The sequence below is a fragment of the Falco cherrug genome, chromosome 3 (assembly GCF_023634085.1).
Source record: "Falco cherrug isolate bFalChe1 chromosome 3, bFalChe1.pri, whole genome shotgun sequence".
In the NCBI taxonomy this organism is placed as follows: domain Eukaryota; kingdom Metazoa; phylum Chordata; class Aves; order Falconiformes; family Falconidae; genus Falco; species Falco cherrug.
The window spans coordinates 104774806-104791266 of NC_073699.1; the positions used below are offsets into that span (position 1 = coordinate 104774806).

Below are 16461 nucleotides of genomic sequence, written 5' to 3' on the forward strand. Positions count from 1 at the left end.
ATGGGGACAGGCTTGGGGACATCACTGGGGATGTGGAAACATCCATGGGGACATGGAAATGTCTGTGGGGACAACTCGGGACACGGGGATGTTCCTGGGGACAGACATGGGGACAACCTGGGGAGGTCCATGGAGCCACATGGGGACATTGGGGACGTGGAAATGTCTGTGGGGACAGCTCTGGGGACATGGGGATGTTCTTGGGGACATGGGGACATCACTGGGGATGTGGAAATGTCCATGGGGATGGTCCTGGGGGTATCCTGGGGACATGGGGACAGGCTTGTGGACATGGGGACAGCCTGGTGAATGTCCATGGGGACAGAGGGACCACCCTGGGGACATGGAAACCTCCATGGGGGGACAGCGGTTGGGATGTCCATGGAGCCACATGGGGACAACCTGAGGACACAGTCACAGCTGTGGGAACATCCATAGGGACATCCTTGGGAACACTGGGGACAACCCTGGGGCCATGGGGACAGCCATGGAGATGTCCCTGATGATCCTGGAGACATCCATGGGGACAGCCATGAGGACATCCTTGGGGACACGGGGGTGGCCCTGGGGACACAGGGGTGGCCTTAGGGCCATGGAGATGTCCATTATGATCATGAGGACATCCATGGGGACATCCGTGGAGATGTCCATGATGATCATGGGGTCATCCATGGGGTCATCCATGGGGACATGAGGACAACCCTGGGGACACAGGGGTGGCCTTGGGGCTGTGGAGATGTCCATGATGATTATGGGGACATCCATGGGGACATCCTTGGGGACACTGAGGATGACAGCCCTGGGGCCATGGGGACAACCCTGGGGACACGGGTGGCCTGTGAGGGCGGGGGGGTGGCACTGGGGGACATGGGGACAACTTCGGGGGCACCGGGGGGGGAAGGGGGGGGGGGGCGCTCCGAGCTGCGGCCCCGCCCCTCATTGCGTCACGGCCGGCACCCCCCGCCCCGCCCCCCCCCCGGGCGCCGCACTGCGCCGGGCCGAGCGGAGCCGAGTCGGAGCCGAACCTGACCCGAGCGGAGCCGAAGCGAAGCCGAACCCGACCCGAGCGGAGCCGAACCCCGGAACCGCCCCCCCCCCGCTCCCCCCCGGAGCGGGGCCGGCCATGGCTTGAACCGGCTTCACCGTCCCGTCCCGGGCCGAGCGGCGGGTCCCCGTCCCCCTCCCCGCCCCCCCTTGCAGGGACCCCGGCGGGGGAGGGGCCCATGGGCCGGGCAGGGGGCTGCCGGGGGGCGGTGCGGCGCTGAGGAGCGGGCAGGACGGGCCCCGCCGGAGAGACCCGAACCTGGACGGAGAGACCCGAACTCGGCCGGAGAGACTCGAACTCAGCGCGAATAAGGCTGAAGACAGCCGAACCGAGTCCGAACTGGGTCGAACTCTACCGGAGAGACCCGAACCTAGCCGAACCGGGCCCGAACCTAGCCGAACCCGGTTGAAGACAGCCGAACTGAGTCGGAGACAGCCGAACCGGGCCCGAACCGAGCCGAACCCGTCCGAAGAGAGCCGAACCGGGCCCGAACCGGCCCGAACTAGGCCCGCTATGTTGTTCCCCGGCCTGTCGCTGCTCCTCGGCCTCCTCATGGGTGAGTGCAGCCGGGCCGGGACCCCCCTGTGTCTCCTGACCCCCCCATAATGTCCCCTGTTCCCCCCAGTGTCCCCTGACCCCCCCATAATGTCTCCTGGCACCCAAAATGTCCCCTGCCCCCCCGTAGTGTCCCCTGACCCCCCCCCCAATGTCCCCTGCCCCCCTCAGTGTCCCCTGACCCCCCCAAAGTGTCACCTCCTCCACCTCGGTGCCCCCCCCCCAATGTCCCCTGTCCCACTCACAGTGTCACCCCCCCACCCCAGTGCCACCCCTGTGGTGTCCACTGTCCCCCCCAGTAACATCCCGTGCCCCTCCCCCCCCAGTGCCACCCACCCCCTTGGTGTCCCCTGTCACTCCCCAAGTGCCCCCCCCCGCCATGGTGTCCCCTGTCCCATTCCAGTGCCACCCCTGCTCTCCCCTTCCCGGCCCCTGTCACCTCCGCAGTGTCCCCCTCCCCCCCCTCCCCCCGCGGTGTCACCTGTCTCTGCCGCAGTCCCAGTGCCACCCCCCCACTGTCACCAGTGTCCCCCGCCCACCCCTGCAGTGTCACCAGTGTCCCACATCCCCCCCCCAAGTGACACCACAGTGTCTCCTGCCCCCCCCCCCCAAGTGCCACTACGGGGTCACCTGTCACCCCACAAGTGCCACCACAGTGTCCCCTGTCCCCCATAGGAGCCACCAATGTCCCCTGCCACTCTAGAAGTGTCACCAGTGTCCCCTGTCCCCCCCTGCAGTGTCACCAGTGTCCCCTGTCACCCCCCCCAGTGCCACTGCAAGGTTGCCCGTTCCCCCCAGTGCCACCGCAGTGTCCCCTGTCCCCCCCTGCAGTGTCACCAGTGTCCCCTGTCCCGCCCCCAAGTGCCACCACAGTGTCCCCTGTCCCGCCCCCAAGTGCCACCAATGTCCCCTGTCCCCCTGCAGTGTCACCAGTGTCCCCTGTCCCCCCCCCAGGTGCCACCACGGGGTCCCTTGTCCTCCCAAAGTGCCACCACAGTGTCCCCCGTTCCCCCCCCAGGTGCCACCAGAGTGTCCCTTGTCCCCCCCCAAGTGCCACCAGTGTCCCTGTCCCCCCCTCCCCCACGTGCCACCGCAGTGTCCCCTGTCCCCCCTCCCCCGTTTCAGGGTGGGCTACAGTTGTCCCCTATATGTGTGTCCCCCCTCAAAATTTAGGGGACAGCTATGGGGGTGTGTGTGGATGCTGCATGTCCCCCCAGTTTGGGGGGGTCCAGCTGGTGTCCCCTGTGTCGTCCCCCCCCTCCAAATTCTGGGGGGTCTGGGGGTGGGTGCCCCCCCCCCACTTTGGGGGGGCCACGGGGGGGGTGGTGTCCCTCCTACCCCCTCCCCTTGCAGCGGGGGGTGGGGGTGACTCTGCCATGTCTCCCCTGGATTTGGGGCACGGGGGGTGACCCCCCTCCCAAATGTGTGTGTGTGTGGCGGGGTCCATGAACTTGGGGTGACCCCCTGTGTGTGTCCCCCCAGCTGGGGGGGCCCAGGGGGGGTGCGTGGAGGTGGCGTCGGGGACGGAGGCGGTTTTGGGGGCCCCCTTCCGCCTGCTGTGCATCGCCTGCAAGCGCCGCAGCGAGACCCCTGCCCAGGCCGAGGGGGAGTGGTTCTTCCGCCCCGAGGGGGACCCTCACTACCAGAAGGTACTGGGAGGGACTGGGAGGCACTGGGAGAGGAGTAATGGGCTTCTGGGAGGGATTAGGGGGGCACAGAGGGGCTCTGGGAGGCTACTGGGGGGCACTGGGAGCTACTGGGGAGATGCTGTGGTGCACTGCGAGCTACTGGGAGGCACTGGGGAGAGCTGGGGTGCACTGGGAGGCTACTGGGAGGCACTGGGAGAGGAGTAATGGGCTTCTGGGAGGGATTAGGGGGGCACAGAGGGGTTCTGGGAGGCACTGGGAGGCTACTGGGGAGATGCTGGGGTGCACTGGGAGCTACTGGGAGGCACTGGGAGAGGAGTAAGGGGGTGCTGGGAGGGATTAGGGGGGCACAGAGGGGCTCTGGGAGGCTACTAGGGGTTAGTGGGATGGACTGGGGGGCACTGGGAGCTGCTGGGGAGACGCTGGGGTGCACTGGGAGCTGCTGGGAGGCAGTGGGAGAGGAGTAACGGGCTTCTGGGAGGGATTAGGGGGGCACAGAGGGGCACTGGGGGCTACTGGGGTGTACTGGGGGCCACTGGGAGGCACTTGGGAGACACTGGGATGCACTGGGGAGCTACTGGGAGGTACTGGGAAGTGCTGGGATGCACTGGGAGCTACTGGGAGGCTCTTGGGATACACTGTGGGGATCCTGGTGGGCCGTGAGGAGACACTAGGGGACGCTGTGGGCCACTGGGGAGCTACTGGGGGTCACTGAGGTGCACTGGGAGATACTGGGTGGTACTGGGGTGCAGTGGGAGCACTGGGAGGCACTGGGGAGACACTGTGGGGATGTTGGTGGGCAGCGAGGAGACACTAGGGGGCACTGTGGGGCACTGGGTAGCTATTGGTGGGTTACTGGGATGGACTGGGAGTTACTGAGGGGCACTGGGGAGCTACTGGGTAGCGCTGAGGGGCAATGGCATATTCCGAGACACTGGGGGGCGCTGTGGGGCCTCTTGGGAGCTACTGGGGACCACTGGGCAGCTACTGGAGGGCTACTGTTATGGCCTGGGAGGCACTGCTGGGCACTGGTAGCTACTGGGATGCACTGGGGAGATGCTGATGTTCGCTGGGAGCTACTGGGAGGCACTGGGAGACCTTGAGAACATGTATGGGGGACAGTGAGGCGTTCCTAGTGGGTACTGGGGGACATTGGTGTCTGCTGGTGTATACTGGGCCATACTGCTTTGGTGCAGATCTTGCACTACAGACCCGAGGAGGGGCAGTTGGTGGCCTCTGGCCCCTTTGAGGAGCTACTGGGGTGTACTGGGGGCTACTGGGGGGCACTGGGGAGCTATTGGGCAGCAGTGAGGGGACCATGGGTCTACTGGGGGGCACTGGGGAGATGCTGGGGTGGACTGGGAGCTACTGGGAGACACTGTGGGGATGGTGGTGGGCAGTGAGGAGACACTGGGGGTGCTGTGGGTCCACTGGGGAGCTACTGGAGCTACTGGTGTATACTGGGATATACTGGTGTGGCGTTCCCACACAGATCCTGCACTACATCCTGGAGGAGGGGCAGTGGGTGGCCTCGGCTCCTTCGAGGGGGCACTGGGGGCTACTGGGGTGTACTGGGGGCCTCTGGGAGGCACTTGGGAGACACTAGGCTGCACTGGGAGCTACTAGTAGGCACTGGGAAGGTACTGGGGTGTGCTGGGGTGCACTGGGAGGCTCTTGGGATACACTGTGGGGATGCTGTTGGGCAGTGAGGAGACACCAGGGGGGCGCTGTGGGACACCGGGGAGCTACTGGGGGCCACAGGGGTGCACTGGGAGATACTGGGAGGCACTGGGGTGCACTGGGGGGATGCTGGTGAGCAGTGAGGAGACACTAGGGGGCGCTGTGGGCCACCGGGGACGTACTGGGGGACACTGGGGAGCTACTGGGGGTCACAGGGGTGCACTGGGAGATATTGGGCGGCACTGGGGTGCACTGGGAGCTACTGGGAGGCACTGGGGAGACACTGGCAGGACGGTGAGCAGTGATTAGACACTAGAGGGCGCTGTGGGGCACTGGGGAGCTACCAGGGGGTTACTGGGGTGGACTGGGAGGTACTGGGAGGTACTGGGGAGACGCTGGGGTGCACTGGGAGCTACTGGGAAGCTCTTGTGATACACTGTGGGGATGCTACTGAGCAGTGAGGAGACACCAGGGGGCGCTGTGGGCCAGCGGGGAGCCACTGGAGGTCACTGCGGTGCACTGGGAGCTACTGGGAGACACTGGGGGGATGCTGGTGGGCAGTGAGGAGATGCTAGGGGGTGCTGTGGGGCACTGGGGAGCTACTGGGGGTCACTGGGGAGCTACTGGCGGTCTCTGGGGTGGAGTGGGAGATACTGGGAGGCACTCGGGTGTACTGGGAGCTAATGGGAGGCACTGGGGAGACCCTTTGGGGATGCTGTTGGGCAGTAAGGAGACACTAGGGGGCGCTGTGGGGCACTGGGGAGCTACCGGGGAGTTACTGGGATGGACTGGGAGGCATTTGGAGCTAGTGGGGAGCTACTGGGGTGCACTGGCAGGCACTGGGAGACACTATGGAGAGACTGTGGGGATGCTGGTGGGCTGTGATGAGACACCAGGGGGCGCTGTGGGGCACTCGGGGCTACTGGGGTGTACTGGTGCGTGCTGGCTGGGCGCAGATCCTGCACTACAGACCGGAGGAGGGGCAGTGGGTGGCTCCTGGCCCGTTCGAGGGGGCACTGGGGGCTACTGGGGTGTACTGGGGGCCACTGAGGAGATTCAGGGGTCTACTGGGAGGCACTGGGGAGCTATAGGTGGGTTATTGAGATGGACTGGGAGGCACTGGGAGCTACTGGGAGGCAGTGGGGAGAAGCTGTGGTTCACTGGGATGCACTGGGGAGAGTAGTAAGGGGGTGCTGGGACGGATTAGGGGGGCACGGGGGCTCTGGGAGGCGACTAGGGGTTTACTGGGATGGACTGGGAGACACTGGGATCTACTGGGAGGCAGTGGGGAGATGCTGGGATGCACTGGGAGCTACTGGGGAGACACTGTGGGGATGCTGTTGGGCAGTGAGTAGACACAATAGGGCGCTGTGGGGCACTGGGAGCTACTGGGGCGTACTGGTGTATACTGGTCTGTGCTGGTCGGGGCGCAGTTCCTGCACTACAGACTGGAGGAGGGGCAGTGGGTTGCCCCCGGCCTGTTCAAGGGGGCACTGGGGGCTACTGGGGTGTACTGGGGGCTACTGGGGGCCACTGAGGAGATTCAGGGGCCTACTGGGGGGCACTGGGGCGCTATAGATGGGTTATTGGGATGGACTGGGAGGTACTGGGAGCTACTGGGATCTACTGGGAGGTACTGGGGAGAAGCTGTGGTTCACTGGGAGCTACTGGGAGGCACTGGGGAGAGTTGTAAGGTGGGCTGGGAGGGATTAGGGGGGTACGGGGGCTCTGGGAGGCGACTAGGCATTTACTGGGACGGACTGGGAGGCACTGGGAGCTACTGGGAAGCACTGGGGAGACGCTGGGGTGCACTGGGAGCTATTGGGCAGCACTGGGGATACACTGTGGGGATGCTGTTGGGCAGTGAGGAGACACTGGTGGGCGCTGTGAGGCACTGGGGAGCTACCGGGGGGTTCCTGGGATCTGGGAGGTACTGGGAGGTAATAGGGAGATGCTGGGGTGCACTGGGAGCTACTGGGCAGCACTGGGGAGACACTGTGGGGATGCTGGTGAGCAGTGAGGAAAAAATAGGGGGCGCTGTGAGGCACTGGGGGCTACTGGGGTGTACTGGTGTATACTGGTCTGTGCTGGTCGGGCGCAGATCCTGCACTACAGCCCGGAGGAGGGGCAGTGGGTGGCCCCTGGCCCGTTCGAGGGGGCACTGGGGTGTACTGGGGTGTACTGGGGGCTACTGGGGGCCACTGAGAAGTTTCGAGTGCCTACTGGGAGGCACTGGGGAGCTATAGGTGGGTTATTTTGATGGACTGGGAGGCACTGGGAGCTACTGGGATGCACTGAGGAGACGCTGGGGTTCACTGGGAGCTACTGGGATGCACTGGGGAGAGTAGTAAGGGGATGCTGGGAGGGATTAGAGGGGCACAGGGGGTCTGGGAGGCTACTAGGGGTTTACTGATATGGACTGGGAGGCACTGGGAGCTACTGGGAGGCAGTGGGGAGATGCTGGAGTGCACTGGGAGCTACTGGGCAGCACTGGGGAGACACTGTGGGGATGCTGTTGGGCAGTGGGGGAACACTAGGGGGCGCTGTGGGGCACTGGGGGCTACTGGGGTGTACTGGTGTATACTGGTCTGTGCTGGTCGGGCGCAGTTCCTGCACTACAGACTGGAGGAGGGGCAGTGGGTTGCCCCCGGCCTGTTCAAGGGGGCACTGGGGGCTACTGGGGTGTACTGGGGGCTACTGGGGGCCACTGAGGAGATTCAGGGGCCTACTGGGGGGCACTGGGGCGCTATAGATGGGTTATTGGGATGGACTGGGAGGCATTGGGAGCTACTGGGAGGCAGTGGGGAGATGCTGGAGTGCACTGAGAGCTACTGGGAAGCACTGGGGAGACACTGTGGAGATGCTGTTGGGCAGTGAGGAGACACGAGGGGGCGCTGTGGGGCACTGGGAGCTACCGGGGTGTACTAGCGTATACTGGTCTGTGCTGGTCGGGCGCAGATCCTGCACTACAGCTCGGAGGAGGGGCAGTGGGTGGCCCCCGGCCCGTTCGAGGGGGCACTGGGGGCTACTGGGGTGTACTGGGGTGTACTGGGGGCCACTGAGGAGATTCAGGGGTCTACTGGGGGGCACTGGGGAGCTATAGGTGGGTTATTGGGATGGACTGGGACGTACTGGGAGCTACTGGGAGGCAGTGGGGAGACACTGGGGTTCACTGGGAGCTACTGGGATACACTGGGGAGAGTAGTAAGGGGGTGCTGGGAGGGATTAGGGGGGCACAGGGGGACTGGGAGGCTACTAAGGGTTTACTGGGATGGACTGGGAGACACTGGGATCTACTGGGAGGCAGTGGGGAGATGCTGGGGTGCACTGGGAGCTACTGGGAAGCACTGGGGAGACACTGGGGATGCTGTTGGGCAGTGAATAGACACAATAGGGCACTGTGGGGCACTGGGAGCTACTGGGGTGTACTGGTTTATACTTGTCCGTGCTGTTCGGGTGCAGATCCTGCACTACAGCCCGGAGGAGGGGCAGTGGGTGGCCCCCGGCCCGTTCGAGGGGTTGCTGTCGTGGAACGGCTCGCGGGGCACGCGGGACCTGCAGGACCTGTCGGTGTGGCTGGCGGCCGTAGGGCGCCCCCACGCGGGCCACTACGTGTGCCGCCTGCGCCGCAACCTGACCTTCGAGGGCTACGTGTACAGTCTGGCGCGGAACAAGACCCTGAGGCTGGCCGTGGTGGACACGGGTGGGCGCCCCGGGGGCAGGGCCGCGGGCGGGGCGAGCGGGGGGAGCGGGGAGGGGCGGGGCGAGGGGGGAGGAGGGAGCTTCTAGGGGCGGGGCGAGGGGAGCTGGGAGGGGCGGGGCGAGGGGGGAGCTGGGAGGGGCGCGGCGAGGGGCGGGTAGAGCTTGGGGGGCGGGGGGAGGTGGGAGGAGGGAGCTGGGAGGGGCCGGGCAAGGGGAGCTGGGTGGGGCGGGGCGGGGAGTAGGGGGAGCTGCGAGGGGCGGGGCGTGTGGAGCTGGGAGAGGCGGGGCGAGGGGCGGGGGGAGCTGGGAGGAGGGAGCCGTGAGGGACGGGGCGTGGGGAGCTGGGAGGGGCGTGGCGAGGGGAGCTGGGAGGTGCGGGGCGTGTGGAGCTGCGAAGGGCGGGGGGGAGGAGAAGAGGGAGCTGGGAGGGGCAGGGCAAGGGCGGGGGGGGAGCTGGGATGAGGGAGCTGGGAGGGGCAGGGGCGTGGTTTGCTCCGGACGGGGCGAGGAGGGAGCGTGGCTTGGGGGCGAGCAGGCCTACGGGGCCAGGGAGGAGGCGAGGGGCGGGGCTTGTTCCTGCGCTCGGGGGGCGGGGTTTCCGGCGGGGGGGCGGGGCTCGGCTCTCCTGTCGGTCGCGGGTTCGAGCCCCCGGGCCGGCAGCGCGGCGGGACCTGGCGTCCATCGTGTCGGAGATCCTGATGTACGTGCTGATCGTGGTGCTGACGCTGTGGCTGGCGGCCGAGATGCTGTACTGCTACCGCAAGGTGGCGGCCGCCGCCCCGCCCCCCGACAGCGCGTGAGTGGGCGGGGCCGCGGGGGGGGCGGGGCCGGGCGGGGGACCGGGGTATGGGTGGCTGGTGGAGGTATAGGGTGTGTATGGAGGGGGTATGGGGGGCTGGGGGGGGTATAGGGGGTGTATGGGGGGGTCTAGGGGTATGGGGGGTATAGGGGGGGTATGGAGGGGGGTTGGGGGTATGGGGGGTTATGGGGAGCTGGTGGGGGGTATAGGGGGTGTATGGGAGGGTTAGGGGGATGGGGGGTTATGGGGGGCTAGTGGGGGGTATAGGGGGTGTATGGAGGGGGTTGTGGGGGCTGTGGTGGGGTATGTGGGGGGATGGGGGGGGTCTAGGGGTATGGGGGGTATGGAGGGGGGATGGGGGGGTATAGGGGTGTAATGGGGGGTGTATAGAGGGGTATGCGGTGGGTCAGGGGGGCAAGAGGCCAATGGGGTGGTATAGGGGGTGTGTAGGGGGTGTATAGGCTGGGCGGGGCGGTAGGGGTTATTGGGGGAGTGGGGGGGGTATAGGGGGTAGGGGGGCTGTATAGGGGTGAGGGAGGTGTGGCAGGGTATGGGGGGGGTATGGGCACACCACGGGGGTATAGGGGCCCTATAGGGTGTGTGACGGCTGAAGGGGGGGGGCAGTGGGAGGTATCTGGAGCGGCAGGAGGGGGCGTATAGGCAATCTGGGGGTGCTGGGGGGACCATAGGGGGTGCGGGGGCGCACAGGGACATATGGGGTCTATGGGGGGTGTGTGCAGTAGGGGGGTATAGCGGGTGCTGGGGTGCCCGTGGGTGCCCCCCCCAACCTTCCCCCCCCTTCCCCAGCTCAGAGTACCTGGCCATCACCTCGGAGAGCAAAGAGAACTGCGCTGGGGTGCAGGTGGCCGAGTAGCACCCATGGGTGCTGCCTGCCCTGCCCCCCCCTGCAATAAACCCCCCGGGGGGGGCGGCCCCACACCCACAGCCCCCCCCCAGCTGCCACCCACCACCACCATCGCACGGCTCCCACGGACCCTGGCACCCATGGGTGCTCCCCAGAGGGACTCGGGTATTGGGGTGACCCCCCCAGCACCCATGGGTGCTCCCAGGAAGGACCCAGGTTCAGGGTGACACCCCCCCCCCAGCACCCATGGGTGCTTCCAGGAAGGACCCAGGTTCAGGGTGACCCCCCCCCAGCACCCATGGGTGCTCCCAGGTATCAGGGTGACTACCCAGCACCCATGGGTGCCCCCAGGTATTGGGGTGACCTCCCAGCCCCAGCTCCCATGGGTGCTCTGAGGAAGGACCTAGGTATCAGGATGACCCCCCACAGCACCCATGGGTGCAGAGGGACTCAGGTATCAGGGTGACCCCCCCAGCACCCATGGGTGCTCCCAGGAAGGACCCAGGTGACCCCCCCCCCAGCACCCATGTGTGCTTCCCAGAGGGACTCAGGTATTGGGGTGAACCCCCAGCACCCATGGGTGCTCCCAGGAAGGACCCAGGTGTCAGGGTGACCCCCCCCCCAGCACCCATGGGTGCTCCCAGGAAGGACCCAGGTGTCAGGGTGACCCCCCCCAGCACCCATGGGTGCTCCCAGGAAGGACCCAGGTATCGGGGTGACCCCCCCCAGCACCCATGGGTGCCCCCAGGTATCGGGGTGCTCCCGCTTGTGCACGAGCTTGGGGGGTTTGGGCACTGAAACTCCTCATGCAACCCCCTCCCCCCACCATTTTCATCCTTTATTTTTGGGGTGAAACCCCTCAGAATCGGGCCCTTGGCACCAGCGTGTGCATGAGCGGGTTGCACCGCCCCTCGCCCCCCCCCCCCCGTGCAACACGGCCCTTGCACAAGCACAGAGGCACAGTGAGCATGCAAAACGAGTCCCGTGGGCAACGGCCAGCGTGCAAACTGGGTGTGCAAACTGGGCGTGCAAAGCACTGGATGTGCAAACTGCGTGTGCAAAGCACTGGGCGTGCAAGACGCCAGCATGCAACTAGAGGCATGCAGCATGCAAGTGCAGGTGTGCAAGGGGACATGCAAAGCACCAGCACGCAAAATGGCGTGCAAGACCCCGGTGTGCCAATCCGCATATGCAGTGTGTCGGGGGCGTGCAAGTGCAGGCATGCAAAGTGATGCACGGCGCATGGGTGTGCAAATAGAGGTGTGTAAGCAGGCGAGTTCGGCGCTGGTGTGCGTGTGCGGGCATGCAAGGAGGCGGTGTGCAAACAGCCGTGCAACAGGACGTGCAGTGCATCGGTGTACAAATGGAGGTGTGCAAAGCAACGTGTGCAGTGCATCGGCGTGCAATGCAGGCGTGCAAACAGGCATGCAGTGCCTTGGTGTGCAAGGAGAGGCGTGCAAGCCGACGTGCAAGGCGCTAGTGTACAAACGGACGTGCAATGCAGTGGCATGCAAACAGACGTGCAAGCCAGCGTGCAAGGTGCTGGTGTGCAAACAGATGAGCAATGCAGTTGGCATGCAAATAGGCATGCAAGGAGGTGCAGACGTGCAAACGGGCATGCAAGGAGAGGCGTGCAAGCCGGCGTGCAAGGCCTCGGCGTGCAAATGGACGTGCAACACCTCGGCGTGCAAGGCACTGGCGTGCACGCACAGGCGTGAAAAGGACGTGCAAGGCGGCGCCGTGCAAAGCGGCGCGCAACGGGCGACGTCATGGAAATGAGCCGTATGCAAATCGGGGCGTGCAAATGAACTGTATGCAAACGAGCGGCGCGCGGGCCGCTGGGTTATGCAAATACACGGACTTGCAAACGCAGCGCTGGTGCGGGATTGTATGTAAATGAAGGGTATGCAAATGAGGAGTATGTAAATTAACCCGGCCGGCAGCTTCTTCGGACGGCGTCGCCCGCCCCCTCGCCCGCTCCGGGCTGTTTTGGGGCGCAATTACGGGGATTTGGGGGTTCAGTGACGTAAGGGGGGAGGAGCAGTGACGTCACCCGCGTGCTGGGGTGGGAGTGGGGGCGCCCGGACCGGTTTTGGGGTTCCCACAGGAATTTGGGATCAGTGACGGGGTTTGGGGGGGCGGCAATGAGGGGTTTGGGGGTTCGGGGGCAGGGTTAAGGGGATTTAGGGGGTTGGGGGGCGGTTTGGGGGTTCGGGAGGTTTTCGGGGTGCCCGGACCGGTTTTGGGGTTCCCACAGGAATTTGGGGTCGGTGACAGGTTTGGGGAGTCAAGGGGGGGGTTGGGGGTTCGGGGGTGGGGCTCGGGGTGCCCGGACCGGTTTTCGGGTTCAGCGATGGTTTTTGGGGTACCCGGACCTAAGTGGGGCTCAGGGGTTCGGTTTGGGGATTCAGGGGATTTGGGGGAGGGGGGTGGAGGGGGGTTGGGGGTCAGCGACAGGTTTTGGGGTGCCCCGACCTAGTTGGGGGTTCAGGGGTGGGAGCTAGGGGATGGGGTGGGGTTAAGGGGAGTTGGGGGAGGTTCAGGGGCGGGTTTTGGGGTTCCCGGCCCAGTTTTGGGGTTCCCACAGGAATTTGGGGTCAATGAGGGGTTTGGGGGTTCGGGGAGGGGGGGGGGGTTGGGGGGGGGATTGGGGGTTCGGGGGCGGGGTTAAAGGGATTTAGGGGGTTGGGGTGGGTTTGGGGTTCAGGTGTTTTTTGAGGTGCCCGGACCGGTTTTGGGGGTTCCCACAAGAATTTGGGGTCAACGACAGGTTTGGGGGTTCGGGGGCGGGGCTGGGGGTGCCCGGACCGGTTTTGGGGCTCAATTAAAGGGTTTTGGGGTTCAGTGATGGGTTTTGGAGTCCAGACCTAGTTGGGGGTTCAGGGGTGGGAGTTGGGGGGTGGGGCGGGGTTAAGGGAAGTTGGGGGCGGGTTTTGGGGTTCAGGGGCGGGTTTTGGGGTACCCGGCCCAGTTTTGGGGTTCCCACAGGAACTTGGGGTCAACAACAGGTTTGGGGGTTCGGGGGTGGGGCTGGAGGTGCCCGGACCGGTTTTGGGGCTCAACTAAAGGATTTTGGGGTTCAGCGATGGGTTTTGTGGTGCCCTGACCTAGTTGGGGGCTCAAGAGTGGGGTTTGGGGGTTCTGGGGTGGAGTTAAGGGGATTGGGGTGGGAGGTGGGGGGGGATTGGGGTTGGGGACGGGTTTTGGGGTACCCGGACTGGTTTTGGGGTTCCCACAGGAATTCGGGGTCAATTACGGGTTTTGGGGCTCAATGAGGGGTTTGGGGGTTTGGGGCGGGGTTTGGGGGGCCCCACCCCCCCTCGCACCCCTATAAACCGTTCCCTACCCCCCACCGGCCGAGCAGTGCTTTGGGGTGAAACCCGCCAGGTTCAGGCAAAGAGGGGGGGCAGGGGGGGGAGGGGGGGTTTTGTGGTGTTCTCAGGGCATTTGGGGGTGTGTGAGAGTTTGGGGGGGATATTCGGGGCATTTTGGGGTGTTTGGGGGGTGGAGCATTTTTGGGGGGCGGGGTTGGGGGATTTGGGGGTTCCTTTGGGGCAGTTTTGGGGGGATTTCGTATGTTTTGGGGTAATTAGGGGTGTTGGGGGGGACACGGGGATGTTTTGGGAAGCTAGGGGTGTTGGGGGGGATTTGGGGATATTTTGTGGGATTTTGGGGTGTTTGGGGAGGATTTGGGGTGATCCAGGGGCGTTTGGGAGTGATTTGGGGTGTTTCAGGGGAATTTGGGGGTAATATTTGGGGAAATTTGGGGGGTGTTTGGGGGGATTTGGGGAATTTTGGGGTGGTTTGGGGGATTTTGGGGGGATTGGGGAGATTTTGGGGTGTTTGGGGGGGATTTGGGGGTTGTTTTGAGGGGATTTGGGGAATTTGGGGGATTTTGAGGTTGTTTGGGGGAGCTTTGGGGTGATACCGGGATGTTTTGGGGAGCTCTGGAGTGATCCGAGGGTGTTTGGGGGGGATTTAGGGGTATTTTGGGGGTATTTGGGGTGTTTTGGGGGATTCAGGGGGGATTTTGGGGGGATTTGGGGGTGTTTTGGGGGGATTCTGGGATATTTTGTGGGAATTCGGGGTATTTGGGGGGATCTGGGGGTTGTTTGGGGGAGCTTTGGGGTGATCCTGGGATGTTTTGGGGGGGATTCGGGGGGATTTGGCAATATTTTGCAAGAATTTAGGCTGTTTGGGGGCGACTCAGGGGTGTTTGGGGACGATTCGGGGCTTTTTTTTGGTATTTGGGGGATTTTGAGGTGATTGGGGGTATTTGGGCTGGTTTGGGGTCACTTAGGTGGTTTGGGGAGGTTTTGGGCGGTCTCGGGGGATTGGGGGGCGTTCGGGGATACCCTGGGGGGCTCCGAGCCCATTTTGGGGCCACTCCAGCCGTTTTTGGTGACAGGGGTTTTCGGGGCGCAGGTGGGGGGGCCATGGGGCGTCTCTGCCGGTGCCGGTGTCGGCGCCGGGGTGAAGGTCGGGGTGAAGGTCGGGGTCAAGGTCGGGGTCACCGGCGCTGCCGCCACCCCCAGACGAAGTCCCCTCCCAAATCGCAGGTAGGTCGAGGTCCTCGATTTTGGGGTGAATTTGGGGCTTTGGGGAGGGGTGGGGCTGTTCGCAGAACACCTCGCCTTGCAGGCTGCCTGCCCACTGATGACGTCACCGATGACATCACCAATGACATCACCGATGAAGTCACTGCCGCTGGCAGCAACCACCACCTACATCATCTGGCCCCCCCCGGCCATCGTCACCCTGGGGGGGCCCCGAGTGGCGCTGGTGAAGGGGGGCGGCCCTGCCCAGCCCCAAAAATGCTGTTTTTAGCCCCAAAAATGCTGGTTTTAGCCCCCAAAATGTTGCTTTTAGCCCCAAATACTGGTTTCAGCCCCCAAAATGTTGGGTTTAGCCCCCAAAATGTTTGGTTTAGCCCCCAAAATGATGGGTTACCCCCCAAATGGTGTTGTGACTGAAAACCCGCCATTTGCCCTTGAAAGATGAGGTGGATTGCTCCAAAATCAGGATTTTTAGCCCCAAAACGGGCCTCACAGGCCCAAAATGGTGCTCAGCTGCCCAAAAAAGGGCCTTTTTGCACCAAAATCAACATTTTTAGCCTCCAAATAAAGATTTTTAGCTCCAAAATGGGCCTCTCAGGCCTAAAACGGTGCTCAACTGCCAAAAGAAGGGCCTTTTTGCACCAAAATCAGGAGGTTTAGCCCCCAAATCAGGATTTTTAGCCCCAAAATCAGCCTTGCAGGCCCAAAGCAGCGCTCAGCTACCCAAAAAAGAGCCTTTTTGCCCACAAATCAGGATTTTTAGCCCCAAAATGGCCTTTCCTCCCTCTCCTCAAAACGGGAATTTGGCCCCCAAGCTCCTTTTGACCTGAAACCGCCTTTTCTCCCCCCAAAATAGGGTTAAAATTTTTCAGTGCTGAAACTTGGCTTTGACCCCAAAACTTGGTTTTTTTTATGTGGGTTTGTGGTTTTTTTTTCCTCTGGAAGAAAAAAGGCCCAAAATGGCAGGTTTTGACCCCAAAATGGAGGAGGGGGAGGGGGAGTTTGACCCCGAGTAGCGTCTTGCCCTAAAATCCAGGGTTTTGCCCTAAAACCGACCGGTCCATTAGAAAAACAGGATTTGCTTCAACCCCCCAGATTTGGCCCTAAAAATCATGTTTGACCCCAAATCCCAGGTTTTCACCCGAAACTCGGGTTGGGGCCTCTGCCGGAGCCTCGGCCCCCCAAATTGCCGTTTTTCTCCTCAAAAATTGGAAAAACTATTAAAATTTGTGATTTGACCCTGCGGAGCCCTTGGGCCTGGGGAGGGGGTGGGGTGGGGGAGGGGCTGGCAGGTGCCCAGGTGCACTGGGTGGGGGGGGAGGGGTACTTCCAGGGGTGGGGGGAGGGGCGCTGGGGGGGGGGTGGTCACCCAGTGGCCCTGGTGGGGGAGGGGCTGGGACACCTGCATCCCCTCTTCTCCCCTCCCTTGGCGGGGGGGGGGCGGGGCAGGACGTGTGTTCCCCTCCCCCCCCCCGGGGTTCAAGGCCAGCGGCGCTGCCCATCCCCCCCCCCCCCGTGCGGCGAGCGATGGAGGGGGTGGTGCTGCTGACCCACATCGTGCCGGGGGGGTCGGGCCTGGGGCCCCCCGGTAAGAGCGGCCGGCGCTTGTGGGG

The 16461-nt window shown here is 64.0% G+C and overlaps 1 protein-coding gene across 2 annotated transcripts; it reads left to right on the forward strand.

Moving 5' to 3' along the window:
• Nucleotides 1-973: 973 nt before the first annotated feature.
• SCN1B (sodium voltage-gated channel beta subunit 1) lies at nucleotides 974-16086 on the forward strand. Of its 2 annotated transcripts, XM_055705955.1 has the most exons (7): nucleotides 974-1601; nucleotides 3083-3249; nucleotides 8389-8629; nucleotides 9289-9424; nucleotides 10235-12318; nucleotides 14718-14851; nucleotides 14934-16086. In XM_055705955.1, exons 1-5 carry the CDS (start codon nucleotides 1559-1561, stop codon nucleotides 10299-10301), a joined length of 654 nt encoding a protein of 217 aa, XP_055561930.1. In that variant the 5' UTR covers nucleotides 974-1558; the 3' UTR covers nucleotides 10302-12318; nucleotides 14718-14851; nucleotides 14934-16086. The 2 variants fall into 2 exon arrangements, with proteins under 2 accessions (XP_055561930.1, XP_055561931.1); XM_055705956.1 differs by lacking the exons at nucleotides 14718-14851; nucleotides 14934-16086 and having other exon boundaries at nucleotides 10235-10508; nucleotides 10644-10657.
• Nucleotides 16087-16461: the final 375 nt, after the last annotated feature.